At 39.5% G+C, this 18,908-nt stretch overlaps 1 protein-coding gene across 3 annotated transcripts in view; it reads left to right on the forward strand.

Moving 5' to 3' along the window:
* clybl (citrate lyase beta like) overlaps nt 1-18,908 on the forward strand; it is a 106,454-nt gene that overhangs the window by 50,749 nt on the left and 36,797 nt on the right. The window contains exon 2 of one of the 3 annotated variants that reach the window (XM_067409510.1): nt 11,149-11,211. The exons of the other annotated variants lie outside the window; for them this stretch is intronic. Coding sequence (XP_067265611.1) covers nt 11,177-11,211 — 35 coding nt within the window. The 5' untranslated portion in view covers nt 11,149-11,176. The remainder of the gene's footprint in view (nt 1-11,148; nt 11,212-18,908) is intronic. 3 annotated transcript variants of the gene reach the window in all.

An 18,908-nucleotide genomic window follows, 5' to 3' on the forward strand; every position in this document is an offset into this window, starting at 1 on the left:
GTGGGCTTCAGGTCAAAAATATTTAACTCTGTAAGTGACTTGAGAGATGCGTGTCTAAGAGAAGGTTTAATTGTTACTCAAAACATAGAGGTTCATTTGGGAACTAGTACATAGATCAAACAGCCTTTTTCAAACGTTTCGCTTCTGAACTAATTATCACTTAATAGCTGATGTGCCAACAAACAACTAGGCTAATTATTCTCTGATTTTGCTTCCGTGAGAGCACAAAGTGAATTATTTTAACACCTTTGTAAATGTCCCCAGAAGAGCGTTCTTTATCAGATTCTGCCTCAGCTGCAAAATGTTCTAACAGGTGAGGGTGTCTGTTCATTTTTGGCTTTTTTGCTGTGATTGAAATACTCGTTTTACCAGAGGAAAAAATGTTTGTGACTGGCATTGTTTGGTTTATCTGTAGCTAAGAAGAACTTATGACACAAACTCTTTGTTTGTGGTTACTTCCGAACAAAGAAAAGCAGCCTTGTGAATTTGCCCACAGCAATTTTTTTTCTGTGCTCATGTCTGAAAGGGTTGAGAGGGAACGGTTTGTTTAGTTGAAAAGGTCCTCTAAACGGTTTAACCTTCCCGAGCGGCCCAACAAACAGATAGGCTGAAATTGGTGGTGGCATGGCCGGCCTTTTAAAAAAGCAAAGCCCTTTTATTTGTCTGATCCACATGGATTTGTATTCTGTCGACACGAAGGGCCATGATTATGAAGACGTGTGAATTACAGACCAGGTCATTTGAAAGTGACGACCTGGGAATGGCACCAAAGCCTTTTAGAGGAACAGCCTTTTGAGGCCTTTTTCCTTTAATTCCGGTGCTGGCTAGTCCCCACAAACCCCCCTTAGTCCAGTTGGCACGGCTTTGATCTGTCCGTTTGACAATGAGCCCATCACAAAATTGCAAATTAAGACAACTGGACACTAAATATTAAATGGAACAAAATAACATTTGGGGGTCTTTCTTGTGTTTGAAATGGACTGTTTGTGTTCAGAATTATTGGAAAAAACCTGTTGCGGGGTCACTTTTTGATTCTGTCGAATTTCTGGTCATCCTTTTGGGGTTTTTTGCAACTGTTTTCCAAGGCATTGGATATCATCTCACACTGCTGATAGTAGAGGTCTGCGGCACGACTGCAGGATCCGCGGGACCCAACACAACAGAGTGCAGTGCGGGACAAGTTTTAAAATGCTGAGTGCAGAAACGGGAGGGAAGATACTGATATATGCGCGGGAAGCGGAAGAAAAAATGACCCGTAGGCTCCCGCAAAATACAATTATCTAATAATAACAGCATGCAGAAGTCTGTAACTGGAGATCTAAAGCATTGTGTGTGGGGAAATTGAAAAAAAATCAGCGTAGACCTCTTCCTATGGGATTTTGCAGGTGGGAACGGTACAAAACGTGAAAGTTTCAGGCAGGAGCGGGATAAAATCTAACATAATTTTGGTGGAAGCAGGCAGGAGCAGTACATAATCTTGCAGGAGCGGGATTGAAAAATCCATCCCGCGTAGACCTCTAGCTTTTAGTCAGACCACAGTAACTATCTTTCAGACACATCGCCATGCCTTTTAGGCCCGGCCGCAGCCATGCGCTACTTCCTACAGGCCTTTGTTTACCCTCCTGGGCCCCAGCTGTTTTGATAGGTGATAGCCATGCTCCTCGCCCCGAGGCCGCCCAAAAACCTGAGTCTGTGCACTGTTGCACCCCAAAACCTAAATAGGCGCATTAGACACAGCACATTAAGGGGCCGCTGGTGTGGAGGTGGGTGCGTGTCCCAGAGGCCCTCATCTCTCTCCTCCTTCACACCTCACCCCCTTTTCTCTGTCTGGACAGATCAGGGGCCATGACACTGCGAAAGCTCTAAGCAGGCCTTTGTACTTTGTCTCCCCCATTCTCCCACCTCCATTCACACAGTAGCTTCCTGATTTAGATATATCTCCACCAGTGAAAACGGGTGCCCATTGTTTGCTTCTTTTTCTTGTTACACTGTGTTTGATCTACTATTATGTTGACCGAGAGTCATCATAATGCTGTTTTTGTGCCATTGTTGACTTTACTTTCCTTGCTACACTCCCGTCCCCCCTTTTCGTGCCATATGCACAGGCACAGCATTAGATGCTGTAAAAATACCCACAATGGGTCAAATGTAGCATAGAACTGGGGTCCATCTAAACTTGAAATGTTTTTTATTAATACCGTACTATGGAGGAAGAATGAAGCATAAAGAGTAAAAAAGAGTAAAAAAGTGCTCATAGTTAGGAGTTTCAATGCATAACTAGAATTAAAACTCTTTGAATGGTCAAAATAAAAATATAATCACTGATATAGACCAGACAAGCTATTATGGAGAAGATAAAGAGTAAAGGGCAGAGGAAAACTAACATGGAGATAAACAAACTGCCCAGTTTATCCTTACTGACAATTTTCTCCTCTGTAATGAAGTGTATTTCCCTGTGGCTCGCGTTGAGCACTCTGATTTTGTGCAGATTCTGATTGGTGTCATAGCTGAGAGAGCGCGAAAGATTGGATCAATAACTTGGGCCCGGGATCAGAAAATGAGGAAACCTGTTCCCAAAATAATGAAAGCAATGATGGTGTCTCTCCACTCGTAATGAACTTTACTATGAGCGTACTTGAGCATGACTTTGTCTCAGAGCAATGCAAATGGAATTGCCCCCTGATGGTTTGGAATGCACCCAGCTGGCCTTTAAAAGGTGATAATTGGAAAATACAGGATACAGCCGTGGTCAAAAAAGGGACTTCTTGTTCGACTGCTTTAACCACTGCCGCGTTTGATACAGGCAAGCTTGCTTTGAGCAAGGTTTTTACATTTTTGCATTTTCTTTTTTATGGGAAGGTCACTTTTTTGGTTAATGTTAATTTTACTAACGCATGCAGCATTTGCTGTTAATTATTTTTTATTATTTTATTCTATTAGTAGTGTATTTTTTGGTGAATTGTAGGTGGGTTGAACTTTAAAACTGATTTTTTTTTTTTATATTGTTGTTTTACCATAATTAACCCACTTATTATTATTATTATTATTATTAAAATATTATACTTTAATTTGCTTGCCCTCTGATTATCATAAGAGGTTAAATGTTTGTCTGGGGGGGAATTAAATGAATAAAAAAAAAACATCTCTCAGGCAAATGTAGTTCTCATAGATGAAGGTAAAGTGTGGCATAGATAGGGTAAAACATGCCCTTGACTTGCTTCCCCCTCCTTTCCTCTAGCTTTATTGTAGTCCTACAGCAGTGCATAAAGCCAGACAGCATTCCTCTACATCCACGGAAGGAAGTCATGAGGCCTGGGATTTTGGAAAGCTTCTGTCCCTTACAAGTCTAAATTGAAACCAGTTTGCTACTCCTCCTTAACTCGGGTTAAGGAGGCGCAGACGGACTTCATTAGAGTCACTCAGTGGTAAGGGCTCAGTTATAATCGGACTCTGACTTGAGCGGTGAATACTCTTTAAGTTTGATTTGTGTATGTGCAGGGTGATGCAGTCATGTCTATTTTTGGATTCCTGTCAAAGCACAAACAAGAAGATAAATGTTATCAAATGACGCCACGCTTAGGCAAGCTGTTTTGAAAATGCCAGCATTATCCAAGCAAAATAGCGTGTGTTCGGTGCCATCCTGCCTGACCTGGGTGTCAGTCTGCTGAAGTTTCCATCATTAGCACACCAATGTGCCGCCTGAACAGGAAAGCTTCTGAAATATCACATGGAACCTTTTCAAATAATTTCCTCTGAGTCATGAGCCATGCTGTCGGTGGTTATGTCAGCTGGAGGTGAAAAAGCTGGACTCCAGTTTAAGTAAAAGACGCTCTGGGATTTTCAAAATCACCCCAGCCAATGTTAATTTATAAAGTCCATTCACATCCCAAGATGCTGTCATTTCTCTGCTCGTGTACCTGCTCTTAACGTGTGATGTGTATTTTCCATGTTGATGTGTATCAGGTAGTGAAAATGTTGTGCAGGTGGAGTGGGGAAGGAAGGGTGGTGGTTGGATGCGGCCCACTGCCAAACACAACAGCTTCCATTCCTCAGTTTCCACAACCCTCCCTCCCTCCGTCCCTCCGTCCATCGTACTGATTATCCAGACTTTATTCAGCGAGATGTGAGAATTAATTTTGCTGAGCTTATAAGCATATGAACTGACTGCCAGGGATGAGGGGTAACTAAACGAATGCAACTAAAATAGCAGCTACTAATTTGTATAATTTTTTTCCTGCAACTGTTCAGTTTTTGAAATCCACTAGCAATTTTTTTTTCCAACAAGTAGTTGTGTAGCATGACAAAATGGTACATCTCAGCCTAAAATTAGCCACTAAAATTACTTAAAGTACGCCACAGTCGAGCAACTATCAAAGACAAATGTCTCTGAAACAAAAATGCATGTTGAATTGCACATTAAGCATTTTTCACAATAAACATTGTAGAATGACCCCCAACGGTGAGGGAATCCTGGAGTATGATGTATGAGGGCAACCCCATTACAGCACAGCATTGCACAAGCTATGATATAACATTAAGAAAACAAAGCAACAGAGAGAGATTTATGTCTTTCTCAGATCTAATGTTTGTTCGGTATATCAGCTTAGGTGGGAATAACGTTATAATCTCCTTTGCAGTAGAGAAAGCTGCCTACATATACACAGGGGAAAATAGTAACCGCAAAGACTTTGAGTTAAATGTAAATGCAGTTTCTGTGTCTTAATCAGCTTTTTCACATATATACTGGCTCTGATAATCATAACATATATGACTTGCTCCATTACTCTCTATAGTCCCAGTCTTACTTTATTTTTTCTTAATAATCTTTTTCACTCAGATGTACGTTACAATGCGGAAAAAAAGGTCTGTCGCTTGTTCTATTTCTTCATGACTTTAAGTCCCTGTGCACATCATAATCGTTCACTACCAACATATTATTTAGGTTGGGTTTTTCTGTTTGAATACAGCTGGTATCTTTGAATGAGAAGATGGACTCTCATTTAGTGAAAAAAACTCAATCAGTTGCACTCTACTTAGCTGTTTGGTGTTAGCGCTAATCTGTTGACCATCTATTTAAAAGAGTTGTTTGACTGTATGCCTTTCTCCTTAGGATGAAGGGTTGTTTATCCCCCCTGCCCCCTCTGCTTACACACTGTTGTAGGCCTTCTGGATTTACTGCGGCGTTTCTACAGATGCTGTGAAGTTTGCAGAGTCGAGGCGCCTGCTCTGCCATTTGCATCCACCTGGCAGTTTAGTAAATTCATTAGCCAGAGGCAAGAAAACAAACACGCTGCCCTTTCCACCCTCCCACCTCCACTCTGCCTTTCCACGTTCACTCTTTTTATTCCCTGCTGCCCTCCGCTCAGCATTTGTATTCCAGATTCCATTAGATTCTGTATGTTAATACTGTATTCAGTGGTTTGGAATGTTGGATTATTGCTGTAGCCTTCAGTCATGTTTCCACTGTCACGCTAATTAAACGAAACCCGGTATTTACTTTCAAGAAACGCACAGCAGCATGTCTGTTTAGCATTTTGAGCTGCAATTTCATATTATAAATGCATTTAAATTATCCCTCAGTTTTGAAAAGTAACAATATTCATAATAAATGTTCCTGGAGATGTCTGATATAATGGTAAGCATACCATGCAGACCGCAAGTCCGTGTGGATCGTAGCAGCTCTGAGTTGGAGCGATTCCATGCAGTGCGAGCGATGCTGGATTCATGACCCCACGATGGGCACCAAATATCGTGGTGCTGGAATGTACGTGCTCCACTTCTCCTTTTACGCTGTGCTTGGTGAAAATTAGGCAGCGTTGATTATCTGGATTTGCTTCCGTACGTGCTAGTGGTTAACCCTAGTGAAAATGTTTTGGTTTTCAGCTGTGCATTTTCACCATCAATTCAGGCCCAATAATCTGTAAATTTATGGCCATAATGTGGTTTGTTGTTTGATTTATCGGTAATACTAGCATCGTTAAGAACCTGACGTCAGAACTTCGTTATTTTGCCTGCTTAAGATTGACCGTATGGACCAAATGCTATTGTTTGAGTGAATTCTTATATGGTGAATTCTTATATGGTGAATTCTTATATGGCTATAATATGGTTCATTTTAATTACTGCCTTCACAAGGTCTTGTGTCTGAGTGGAGGTGGGCGGCCTCGGTGGATTTGGTCACTGTGTTGTGGAGCAGAAGTAGGCTGGGCTTCAGGAAACTCCCTGTAGTGTCAGAAGCAATCGGGTCTAAGCCAGTATTAATTAAAGGATCTGGACTGGGCCGAAGGGAGGGTTGCGGGGGGGAGGGGGGTTCAGTCACATAGACTTCTGGGTTACACACACACACACACCCACACACACACACCCACACACACAAACACACCACAACAGCCTCAAAAACAGATTAATACTTGTGTACTTAAAGAGATGTTTCTATTAACGCTCTAAGAGCAGCATTTTATTTTGAAATGTATATTAATCTCAAATGTTATTCCACCATTCCATTCATTGATTTTACAATGCATGTTACTGGTAATACACATTTGCCCTAGTATCTTGCTTGATACAGAGCTCTAGCTAAACGCCAGTCATGCGTGCGGCATTTCAATGGCCGTCCTCTGTTGATATTAGCTGTTTAGATGCTATTAGTGCAGGTCTGGTGGAAACATTCATGCCTGAGAGAGGCTGAATCCTGCTTAAATGTCTAATAGTGCTGTAAATGCACACAGTTCATGACCGGTTTCACTGACCCAGGGTCAGTGCGAGTGTCACAGTCTCTTTGTTAAGTAATCGCACTGCCCGTTTCTGTGTCTTTTCTGGGTGTTTTAGAGGAGAGGGGGACACCTATGAAAGAGGCACCTCTCATTTGTTCAATGTGTAACCACCATCCCAAGCATGCGTGTGTTTATCAGGGCAATTTGTGCACTGGGAAATGTGATTCAATACATTTGTCTTCTGTTCCTATCCATAAATGCATATATAATTGTGGATTTGTTTTTCATTTGTCAGTCACTCTTGGGAGATCAGCCTGATCAAAATCAGTCATGATTTCTCAAGTTCTCAAAGGCACACACAGGTGATACAACAGAAACCTGCAGTACTAGGTCCTACCACTTGAGGGCGAGGTAAACCAATCAGGCTTGTGTAGTGTTAGGCAGCTTTAGTGGCAGTGTTTGGGATTAGATAAAACTGCAACAGAGTAAAAAGACCTATAGGGAAAGCTAATTGCCAATTTTAGATACAGTATTCCTTTTTAAATGGTCCAATATTGAAACTAATACTGATAGCTTATTATATATATATATATATATATATATATATATATATATATATATATATATATATATATATATATATATATATATATATATATATATATATATATAATATATATATATATATATAATTAATATATATATATATATATATAATTAATATATATATATATATATATATATATATATAATATATATAAATATATATATATATAATATATATATATATATATATATAATATATATATATATATATATATAATATATATATATATATATATATAATATATTATATATATATATATATAATATATTATATATATATATATATAATATATTATATATATATATATATAATATATTATATATATATATATATAATATATTATATATATATATATATAATATATTATATATATATATATATAATATATTATATATATATATATATATATATATATATATGAAACGATTGTTATTTCTGAGGATAAAATGAGTAATTATAGCCATTTAACAGTTAAACTTCATTTAAAATGCACTGTTAACATTCATATTTGCACATCCTAATTAGTTTTCCATTTATTAACAATGATTATGAAACAAGGAACTTTTTCCACTTGGAAGCATTATACACAATGCAATCTTCACATTCCAGATTTCTCCAATCATTTAGTGAGTTAAGAATTCAATAATGTTAGCCATTAATTACTTATATGCTGAATAGTGCAAAATATATTATAATATAATGAACAATAAATCTATATTTCCAGATCTGCTCTCTAACATTAACATGCAGCTTGGAGCAGAAATGAACCAAATTCCAACTCAGTCCAATGCGATTTTTTTGGTCTGGTGGGTACAAAACCCAAATGTCCATCATATACATCAGCTCCAGGCTGGGTGGTATGGGAAGATCTTACCTGTGTCTGTCTGTGTCTAAGCGTTCTCACTGTTTGTTCTGCGTTCAGTTGTTCTGTTCAAAGAGCCACATGGGCTGCCTTCATCCACAAAGCTGGAGACAGAGTCTCTCTGACCCGTATCCTCCCTGTGCTGGGCCTCAGCCACCTGTGGTGCAGCTAGGCCATCCATCTTTCTCCTACACGCACACACACATACATGCTGCTATGGGCTGTACCCTGCAGTCATTGCGTAAGCATCCTTCTGATGTCTTAATGTAACACTTAAAGAAATAGTCACTCAAAAATAAAAATGCTTTCATCATATATTCCAAACCTCTGTCTTTCTGTTTTGGAAGAAATATAGAAAATAGTGAAAAATCTTCACGCTGTACTTGTCCTTTCATTGAACTCACACAGTGTCCAGGGGTGGTCAGAAAAGACAAGACAGCACCATTGAAGAAGTCCATACAACTCGTGTGCTGTATTATAAATCTTAAACCATATGGCAAGTTGAAGTGAAGAATAGACTAAATTTTATGTCACTTTTTGGTTAATAAAAAAAAATCATGGCTCTCAAATCACTTTTGCGCATATAAGTTCAAGGTTTAGCAAATCAAGGTTTAACATCAGTGACCAAACAGCATTGATTATCACAAGTCTTGCAACCATCATGGCAAGTTTATGTATAATATGCATATGCACTCTCCAGCTACTTTATTAGGTACACCTGTTCAAATGCTTGTTAACGCAAATATCTAATCAGCCAATCACATTGCTGCAACTCAATACATTTAGGCATGTAGACATTCGAAATCGGCCTGTATACCCGAAATTTGTTTGAAATCAGCCCCTGTATCCTCATTCGCTATTCCCTACATTACTCCACTAATATAGTCCACTTGAGGGAATGAGTAAAAAATTAGTGGGTGAATTCAAACACTGAGTGTGCTGGAAGGGCAGCTGTTTGTTCTTGCTGTTTAATAATCATTTGAAACTTGGCAAACTGGCAGCACCAGTATTAATGCAAAGATTGATCTTCAGTTCTGTCATTTAAATCTTCTTAAATTATTTAATAATTAATCAAAAAGGAATTTATACCTGTATTACGCTGTACCCATATAGGATCAGCAGTTTGGAAAATGGATGGATGATTCGGCTGTGGGCGCCATCTTCTGGAGCGACACAAGAATTAATTCGGCATGACCCTCACAGTTCATTATGGGTATTCTCTAGCCGTTGAGCGTATATCAGTTGTATTGCAGTGCATTTTGGGATTGAATGAGTGCGCGCGATAACATCCACTATGGTTTCAGACACCACCACAAATGGCTGTCCCCATTGAGTATAGGGAGCGATTTCTGACACAACCATCTAGACAATCTGCTGAAGTTCAAACTGAGCATCAAAATTGGGAAGAAAGGAGATTTAAGTGACTTTGAACATAGCATTGTTGTTTGTGCCAGATGGGCTGGTCTGAGTATTTCAGAAACTGCTTATCTTTTTTCATGCACAACCATCACTAGGGTTTACAGAGAATAAGAAAGTAAGTGGCAGTTCTGTGGGCAAAAATACCTTGTTGATGCCAGAGGTCAGAGGAGAATGGCCAGACTGTTTTGAGCTGATAGGAAGGCAACAGTAACTCAAATAACCACTTGTTACAACCAAGGTATGTAGAAGAACATCTCTGAATGTACAACACGTCGAACCTTGAAGCAGCAGATCTAAGTGCCTCTCCTGTCAGATAAGAACAGGAAACTGAGGCTACAACTTTACACCAAAATTGGACAATAGAAGATTGGAAAAATATTGCTTGGTCTGAGTCTCGATTTGTACTGGTGACATTCAGATAGTAGGGTCAGAATTTGGCATAAACAACATGAAAACATGGATCCATCCTGCCTTATAGCAACGGTTCAGGCTGGTGGTTTAATGGTGTGAGGGGTATTTTCCTAGGGGTATTTTCACTTTGGATGCCTTAGTAAGCATTGTTTAAACACCACAGCCTCAAAAGAGCAACAAAGCAAACGCACACCTTATGAGGTGCAAATTAAAGGGAAAGATACCACAGCCTACCTGAGTAGCAAATAATGTGAATAACGGAAAACGTGGAATATCGTGCACGAGTTTCATGGGCGACATTTGAAGTGCTTAACATACTGGGGTCTCTATATGCTATATATGAAAAAGAGCAGCTTGAACGTGCTTCAGAATATATTTTTGTGCATTCCACCGCGAAAATAAGAAAAAATATATATTTATTTATTTATTTATTTATTTATTTATTTATTTATATATATATATTTTTTTTTAAGTTTTTGTCACCTGTCAGGGTTTTTTTAGCTCCTTTGTTTAACACATATATTTGATATTATTTGTTTCAAAATGTATTACTTTTGAACTCTCGAAAAAGATGGTTTGAAAAAATGGAAACAAGATGAAAGAAACAAGTTATGATATGTCCGTCTGGTGTGTGTGCGAAGGATGCAGATTGTTATGGCAGTCAGATGGCAAGTGTTACGCCATGTTTAAGAGCCAATCTCTGGCGCCGGCGTGCTCATCCCTGCAGGTCGCAGTCCGCTGGGCTTTAGTCAGGTAGGCCCTCCATAGAGAGATGACTACAAAGGGTTCAGATCTGTCCATATGGCGGAGGGACAGAGCGAGGCGTGCGTTTGAGGTGCTTTGGAGTGTAGCCAGAAGAGTTGAGCAAGGCATGGAAACGGCAGGGCCTGCCGAGAGTAGAGGTATGACAAAGCAACGCCTCTCTGGGGCTGAGTGAGTATGTGTGAGTCTCTGTGTGTGTCTGCTTCCTTTGACATGGCGTATAGGTTAGATTTGTTTACACACTTGTGTGGGTGCATGCAAGAGTGTGTGGGTGCATGGTTGCAAGCTTAAATGCACACACCTGCATATTCGGAATGCAGGATTAGTGAATACTTAATTAAGTGTTAAACTTTGGAATGTATCTCTTTTTGCAGCTTTTTTTTTTTTTTGCTACAGACATGAATGATACTTCAAACAATGTGGCTTATTAAAATGAGGTGAGATATTACTCTTTTTTTTAAGCTGTTGGACTCTAAAATAAAACAATAAAATGGGCAAAAATGAGTGATGCACCACCAAAATTATTTATGTACTTTTTACCAAATGAACAAAATTGAAAATTTTTGAAAACTAAAACCTTTGTAATTAAATTTAGGTAATTGAACTCTTCATGATGTTCAGAGTGTCTTGTTCTCAGGCGATAAACTAATAGTAAAGTTCTTAAGCAATGAGCCACCTCTCAATGTTTCAGCTGAACAAATTTTACATGTTGCTATTCTAGCATCATTTTTGGTCGTGCTGAAGTGTCTGACATGTTGTTACCTATCCACATTGTGTACACGAAATAGACACTGACACAGTCAAAACACATCATCTGTGAAGCGCTTATTAAATGATGTGGTCAATGATTTTGGCCCTGTTTTTTAAATTTGGCTGAATATTTTTGGTTGTCAAAATGTCTGTGCATCACCCATTGACTTCCATTGAAGGAGGGGTTTGAGTTATAACTAGAGCTCGGAACATCATACAGACTGACAAGGTGGGATCATTTATTTAGTTCAGGAAATGATTATCTTGCAACCTTTATCACCTTAGCACTTTAGCAACCATTTAGAAACTCCCTGGCAACCATCGACAATGCCCTTGCATCATAGCGGTGAGCCTTGCACTCACATTTTCTGAAGAAAGTATAAAAATGTCCCTTTTCGTAGTAATTTGTCATCTAAGTCATTTATGACATCTAATGTCTTTTGTAGTTCATTTGAGTGTGTGGGTGTGAGAGAGTGTCAGGGACGCAGAGCTTCTGGTGGCAACTCGTCAATCTTAGCACTGCTGTTTAAAACAAACGCTAATCAGTCAGCCCTCTCAACCTGTGACAGTCTCGCTCTATCCCTCCCTGTGCTTAAAGAGACAGTCACACTGATCTCTTGTTCCTCCTCTCTCTTTCTCTGTCCTCCACTCACTGCTGCATCTAGAACAATCCCAACCACACCGCTCAAATCACACTGTTTGCCAAACAATTACCACATTTGTTTTGGCAGGCTGTCAGTGAAATGTAGAATTACTTGTATTCGCGTCAGCCCCTTCAATTATTTTCTCATTTTATTTGCATTCAGTTTTATTTCTGATACTAATCATTTTGTTTTTGTAATATATGTTCTTTATTAGGGTTGAAGGAAGAAATAAAACGGAATGATTCGATTAATAAATCAATCAAAGCTGTACTACTAAAGAAACTTGCGTAAACACCAGACCCATGTGGTTATCAAAAACATAATTTCAATACCATCCTAAATTAGTTTATGCTGGATACATTTCTTAAGAGATTTTCAGGAACCTCTGGCTGAGAAACGCTCAGAACAGAAGTGTTCTAATATGTGTTGTGTATTTTTATATGTATACGTTTTAGTGAACCTTCAACTTGGAGCATTTACCGATTATTATACTGTTAAGTATACCGATATTGATGATAATTGTTACAATCTTTCACTCTGCCTCCATACATTCCTATTTTGAATGTGATTCATTGGCCAAAAAAGAGAAAACAGAAATTTGAAGAAAACATGAATTTGACTTTTTTTTTTTTTTTTTTAATTTCTATAGATATTGCAATAATACCGTTAATCCGAATCATGTAGTGAAAATGTGATATCGCAACAGCCCTGCCTCCACCTATCGCAGCAATCTTTCCCCGCAGCACCTCAGCGAGCAGCCAGGCCGACACCTCACAGCCCCCGCTGTCAGGTTAGTGAAAGGCCCGGATCTATTTGCATGAAATAAATAAAACCAATTGCTCGTCAAGCGTGTTGCAGTGGCAAAAGGTTTCTATTCCCAGATGCAGTCTCCATCTGTGCCTCGACCACCCCGTTCTGTCGCGTTACCTCTTAAATAATTTCACTGGAGCACAGGAGCAGTACTTTTATTAACACTGTTTTTTCTCTCTCTTTGTCCCTCTATCTCTCCTTCCTCGTTCTTTTCCTCTCCACTTCAGTTGCGTCCCACTGTGAGGACATTTTATCTTAACATTGGGTGCCCCTGATCACATCGGTTTGGAACTCTAGGAGAGTGGATGTGGTCTAATTAATAACGCGTTGGATAATGATTGGTGAACATGGCGTGGGGCTTCTCTCGTCGTTGTGGCTAATGAAAAGGATGAGGTTTATTAGCGCTCAGAGAAGAGACTGGCCCACTCAACTTCTCTCTCCCTCTTTTTACTCTCTGAAAACGCCCTGTCTGCCCTCTCAGATGAGGGTTGAACTGAAGGGATGGTACACGCACCCACACGCACGAGAACCCAGCGCCTCCACTGTGATTTAGAGTGCCTCAGATAATGAAGCCATATAAGCCTGTTATTTGCTGTTTTACAGCTTGTTTTATGAAGGTGAGCTGACAAGCACCGTCCATAATGGTTCCTGTCAGTTAAACTGACAGCATTACCAAGAGAAAAGAGCCCAAAGAAATTCAGCGCTCCAGAGAATAGCCGGCCTCTTTATGTGGGCTGCTCTCCTTTGATGGCCATCAGGCTGCAGGCTATCATTTTACATTTTACGTCAGCTGCTATTGTCGGGAGACCATTATTGCTGCTGAACTCTGGTTAAATTCACACCTTGCCACTAATCAATTACAGCGTTGATCCATTAATCAGCTAAAGTGAAAGGGAAAGACATAGTCGTGGGTTAAAAGTGGGCTCCTCTTGATTGCATGGGGCAGTGCACGCCTTGATCGCCAGGACCTTTTGCCTGGGAATGTGCAAGCTGGGATGCTGTCTGTCAGCATCAGCAGGAGGAAACGGTAGATCTTATTTTGATTTTTACACTCTGTGATTTTGCTGTAAGCATAAATGACAGTACAATTAATTTTCTATTTACTGATGCTTGCTAAGGCAATGTTTACTATTAGTTGTGATTAGAGGTTTGTTCAAATTCCTAACCCTAAGTTTTAAACGTTAGCATGTACCTTGTTCCTCGAATAATGCAGCATGTTGTGTATTTTACTTTTATAGGTGACTGGATGAAAAAATAGGCAGCTAAACTTACCTTAAATCTTTTCAGGCTTGATTTTCTTTTTTCACTTTTTTTTTTTTTTTCTGTTAGTAACTGATTTTATGAAATATGATTCTTTGCTCAGATTAAGTTTAACTTTATAGTTTGAAAGCATTATCATAGCTTAAAAGGATAGTACATCCAAAAATTTTAATTCTGTCATCATTTACTATGTCGTTGCAAACTTATACTAATACGACTTTCTAAAGTGCAAAACAACATATTTTGAAGAATTTTTCAGCTGTTTTTGTCCATACAATGAAGGTCAGTGTGGTCCAAAATAAAACTGGAGTCATCCGATTTCTACAGAAAAAGAAAGCCATACAGGTTTAAAATGACTATAAACTATGAATTAGAATAAACCCTGCCACAGTTGTAATTTTTAGGTGAATTATCCCTTTAAAATGAAGTTCTTTTAATAACAAGTTTCAAATAGTATGGTTTTATTTGCATATCATAAGTTCTAAGGACAGGCACGCGCAGAACAGTTCAAACCCCGTTATGCATATCTCAAAATTTGTTCTTTCTGTATGCATATCAGCATTAATCTTTCATACTGGGGCTGTGCTTCAGAGCATGCAAATGAACCAGTGCGAAGAGGAGGTGGTCATCGTTTGGAGAGGTTTTATAAAAACATGTCAAACAAATCACTCCCCCCTCTCCTCCTTGCCGGCTTGTGCTCAGATGCTCTCAGTCTTGGAGGTGACACGATTTAACTGTAAATGAAGCCCTGCCACCCATTAAAATGGACAACGCATGCTGGTTCTGGTAAAAGAATAATTTCTGTTCCAACAAAGTGTCGGCAATAAACTGGGGAAAAGTTAGTGGAGGGCATGATAATTATAGATGGGACTTATTTATTTATGTCTGTAGTCATGAGGGCCTTTTTATCAGGACAAGATGAAGGCGATCACCTCTTTAAGCGTCATCCACATGTTGAATGGGTGAGTGGGTGGGGATGAATGTTTCTCTAGGGGTTAAAAGCTAATTGTGTTGATGCACAAAGAGGCACTTCAAAAGTCCTGGAAAAGAACAGAGCGGAGAGTCAGGAATAGTGGTGCTATGGCAGAGCTCTCACTGTGGGAATGCATCAGAGATTGAGCTTCACCTTTTAAAGTGCCTAAAGCAACAGGGGCAACTTCCTCCCTCTTATTCTGTCTCTTTCTTCCTGTATATTACCATCTTTCCTTAAGCAAAACAAGCTCCCCTTCTTTTTTTGCATCGTCTCTTGTCAGTTTCTCTGACTGTTGCTGTTTTCTTCACTTCTCTGGCTATACTTTGCTGTCAGTCTGACGTTGATTCTCTCACTCGTCCTCTTCCCCTCTGGGACACTCTGGCCCCTTGGCCATCCAGAAGTTCCTTGTGGGTTTTTTGTGAAGTGGGAAGAGAAGCACTTCTTGTGTAGATTTTTCAGTTCTTCAGTGTGTCACTTGGCCATGAGTGCCATTGTCTAAGGCTCCTTTTCTCCATGCCCCTCTGCCGCAACGAGTTGTGTCTTTCCCTCATGATCAGCACTTTTGTTGCCTTTGTTTCTGGCTGTACCTCAGAAGTCCATCTCCCCTTTTATGTCCCTCCCATTCAAGCCGAAGGGAACAGTTGTGCTCTGTTGTGGAGATGTTCCACTGGATTTTCACCAGTGGGGTTTCCTTTCAGACCCTTCAAAGTGCTACAATGGAGCTCCAAAGGCCTGAATGGCTATTGCTGAGTGCACACTCTTAGTAGGATCCCTTATTTTGTTTTCCCGGAGTCAATAAAAATGCTAAGTTAAAAGCTAACCCCGTTGCCCTCCCCACACCCATTGCTTGCTCCCTCCTTTTGATGGACCCTTCTCAATTATTTCTAAAGAAAAATTAATGGGAAAATTTTCAGTGTCGATCCTGCTGCAGAAGAGAATCGAACGGAGCAGTCGGTTTCTCGCATTGGTGTGGGTTGGAACTTTAGGTTTTATGCCAGTTATTATTATTATTGCACAGATCGGTTGAAGTTCTTTCAGGACTGAGTAACTTTCGACAACAAGTCATTGTTATTAGTTTTCTTTGGTGTGATGAATTGAATATAGACGTTCCTTTTTGTTGAAGGCAGGCACTCGTGAGTCTTTGGTCCAGAAAACAGAAAAAAATTCTGCTTGACAGCTGAGCCGTCTGTAGTCTGAGCCTTTGTGTGGAGAAGAATTAGAGCTTAGAGTTTGCGGTTTGTCAGCCATTGTGTGTGTGCAGCATTGCGAAAGAGAGAGAGCATGCAACCCTTTTCCACATGGATTACAGGTAGATGCGTAGGCCAGTGCACATAACTGCTATGACTTCACCCTCATTGTGCAGATTAGGGCGTAAAATCCACTCTAATGAGGCAGCGGCAAGGGGAACGATGGAAGTGCGAGAACATGCAACTTCTGGGATACTGTTGCCAGGGTCACCAGCCACCAGCTGATCCTGTTACGAGAGGATCAGATGCGTCTGTCAGCCCAGAGAGGAGTGGGAGGGAAGGAGGGAGGTAAGGGGGTGAAAGAGAGAAGTTTCACTTTTCCTCTCTGACTATCATCAATGCCCCACAGTTAATTTGGCCACATATTTTAGCACTGGCACCTTGTGTCTTCCAACTGGAAAACAAGGCCGATCTCATGCTGAGAAGCAGCTTTTATTGGGATTGTTTTAGCCTGGTGCCAGGAGGAGGCGGGAGGGCAAGACAAGGCCTGGAAATGGGATAAATATTGATGACTCCTTGACCATTTATTTCTCCACCGTCTTCCGAACTTATTTCATGTTTATGCATCACAACATTGATTTGTTTTTGTTATTTTTTTTAACCTTCTGTTTCATCCACCCCCTCCCACCCATTCTTAAATTTAATTTAAAAGCCCAAACACGACAGATCCTGGAAATAGTTTGCATATTAAAAAGATGCTGATTATCGCAGAGTAGAAACACAAATCTTTAATTTTGTGCATTTTAGACACAGCTACTGCTGTTGCTGCCAGACGCTGGAAATAATTGTGAAATCTGCATATTGAAAGAGTTGCTGTTGTCAGTGCTTATATGAGATGGGGAAGGGGGGGTTAAATTGGACAACATATTTATCCATGGTGCCGTGTCCAGGGATTTTTATGAATACATGAAACAGGAGTTCAAAGGCTGAAATTCGTTGCTGTAGCAGACAGACAAAACAGAAGAGAGAATATTTGTTTATTTTGTCTGGAAATGACTATTATGTTTTTACAGTGTTATCTAAAAGGCTATTTTATTTTTGTTGCCACCATTTGATTTTGCAGCCGCTTTAAAGTGGGGTTTTGAAGAAGAATTGGCCTATTGGTTGTTTTGTCAGTGCAAGTTAAGATGAAATGCTGGTCTTTTTGTTTTATCATAAAAAGATGCAAGTTGCATCATAGGACTGGTGTACTTATTATTTAAAATGTCACCAACATGTTTTTAGCCAGAGCCAACACAGTGGGCGGTTAAATGAGTGCATTCTTAGTTTGTCTGGCTAGCTTACAGTATCATTAGGAGAAATATAATAGCTACTTATGTCGACGTTAAAGTTGTGCAGTAAATCTTCACATCATGTCTCCTGGTAAGTTGGCATTTTGAAAGTGATGGTATACAACCCCCATACATTCTCAGACCTCCTACTTAGGGTCTAAAACTCAAGGTTAGAGGAAGAAAAAGAACATCTGAGATTAAATAGGAACATCTGAGAAATGTTAATGTTCAGACATTTCTTTTTCTGACACAACAGTGCAGTTTGGTAGAACAGTAATAGATCTACAGCTAAACAGAATTAGTGTCCAACGAAACCACCAGAGATTTCTGTATTTTCTCGTGGTCCTCTTATATAGGGAAGCCAGACTTATATTTAATGAGGACCAGGCCTGTCTAGAAGCATATAAAAGCAGCAAAGAGGAGAAAACCTCAGAACTCTCACCAGTAAATCCACTAACTGCTAAGCTAACCACCCTGTTATCATAGCCTTTCAAGTCCAGAAAAGTGAGGACTGCAGAAATGTTGTCTACATCAGGGATTGCTAAACTTATAAAATGTATATCATAGTTTAATGACAGGAGAAAATGCTGGACAGATGTAACAATAAAACGGTCCAGATTGCGTATCTCGGAAGCACTGTATGGATCTGGTCGGGAAGGCCAACTCTCTCCAAATGGTTCCAGAGCTGCCGTAGTGCCGCAATAACATTTATTGCTTCTTGTTTTTATTGCCCATGGTCTGTGTTGCTTTTTATGTGAATTATTGTACACTTAATATTGGCCACTTGAGTTACCATTACGTATATTAATTTCAGGGTTTTCTTAGCTAAGCGTGGATTTAAATGAGAAGTGGGCAAATCATGTAATCAAATAAATCACTGGGAGATAAGCTCATTTTTCTGAAATGACTTTCGTGAATGAATTACTATGTTGAAAGTTGGTATAAAAATCTCATTAGCCATTGTTAAACAGGATTCCGGTTGGTTTATAATGTGAGAGTGGTATGCCACAAAGTTTTATGACTTTCATGGCTAAGTAAGCCAACATTGCAAGCTAATGCATAAGCTAATACTAATTACCTCTGCAGTGTTTCAGCATTGTATAGCATCTATACGACATATTATAAACCTTGTGAAAAACATTTGTCACAGACATTTGAAATTTGTCTGTAAAAAGATGA

The sequence above is a fragment of the Chanodichthys erythropterus genome, chromosome 14 (assembly GCF_024489055.1).
Source record: "Chanodichthys erythropterus isolate Z2021 chromosome 14, ASM2448905v1, whole genome shotgun sequence".
Taxonomy (NCBI): Eukaryota; Metazoa; Chordata; class Actinopteri; order Cypriniformes; family Xenocyprididae; genus Chanodichthys; species Chanodichthys erythropterus.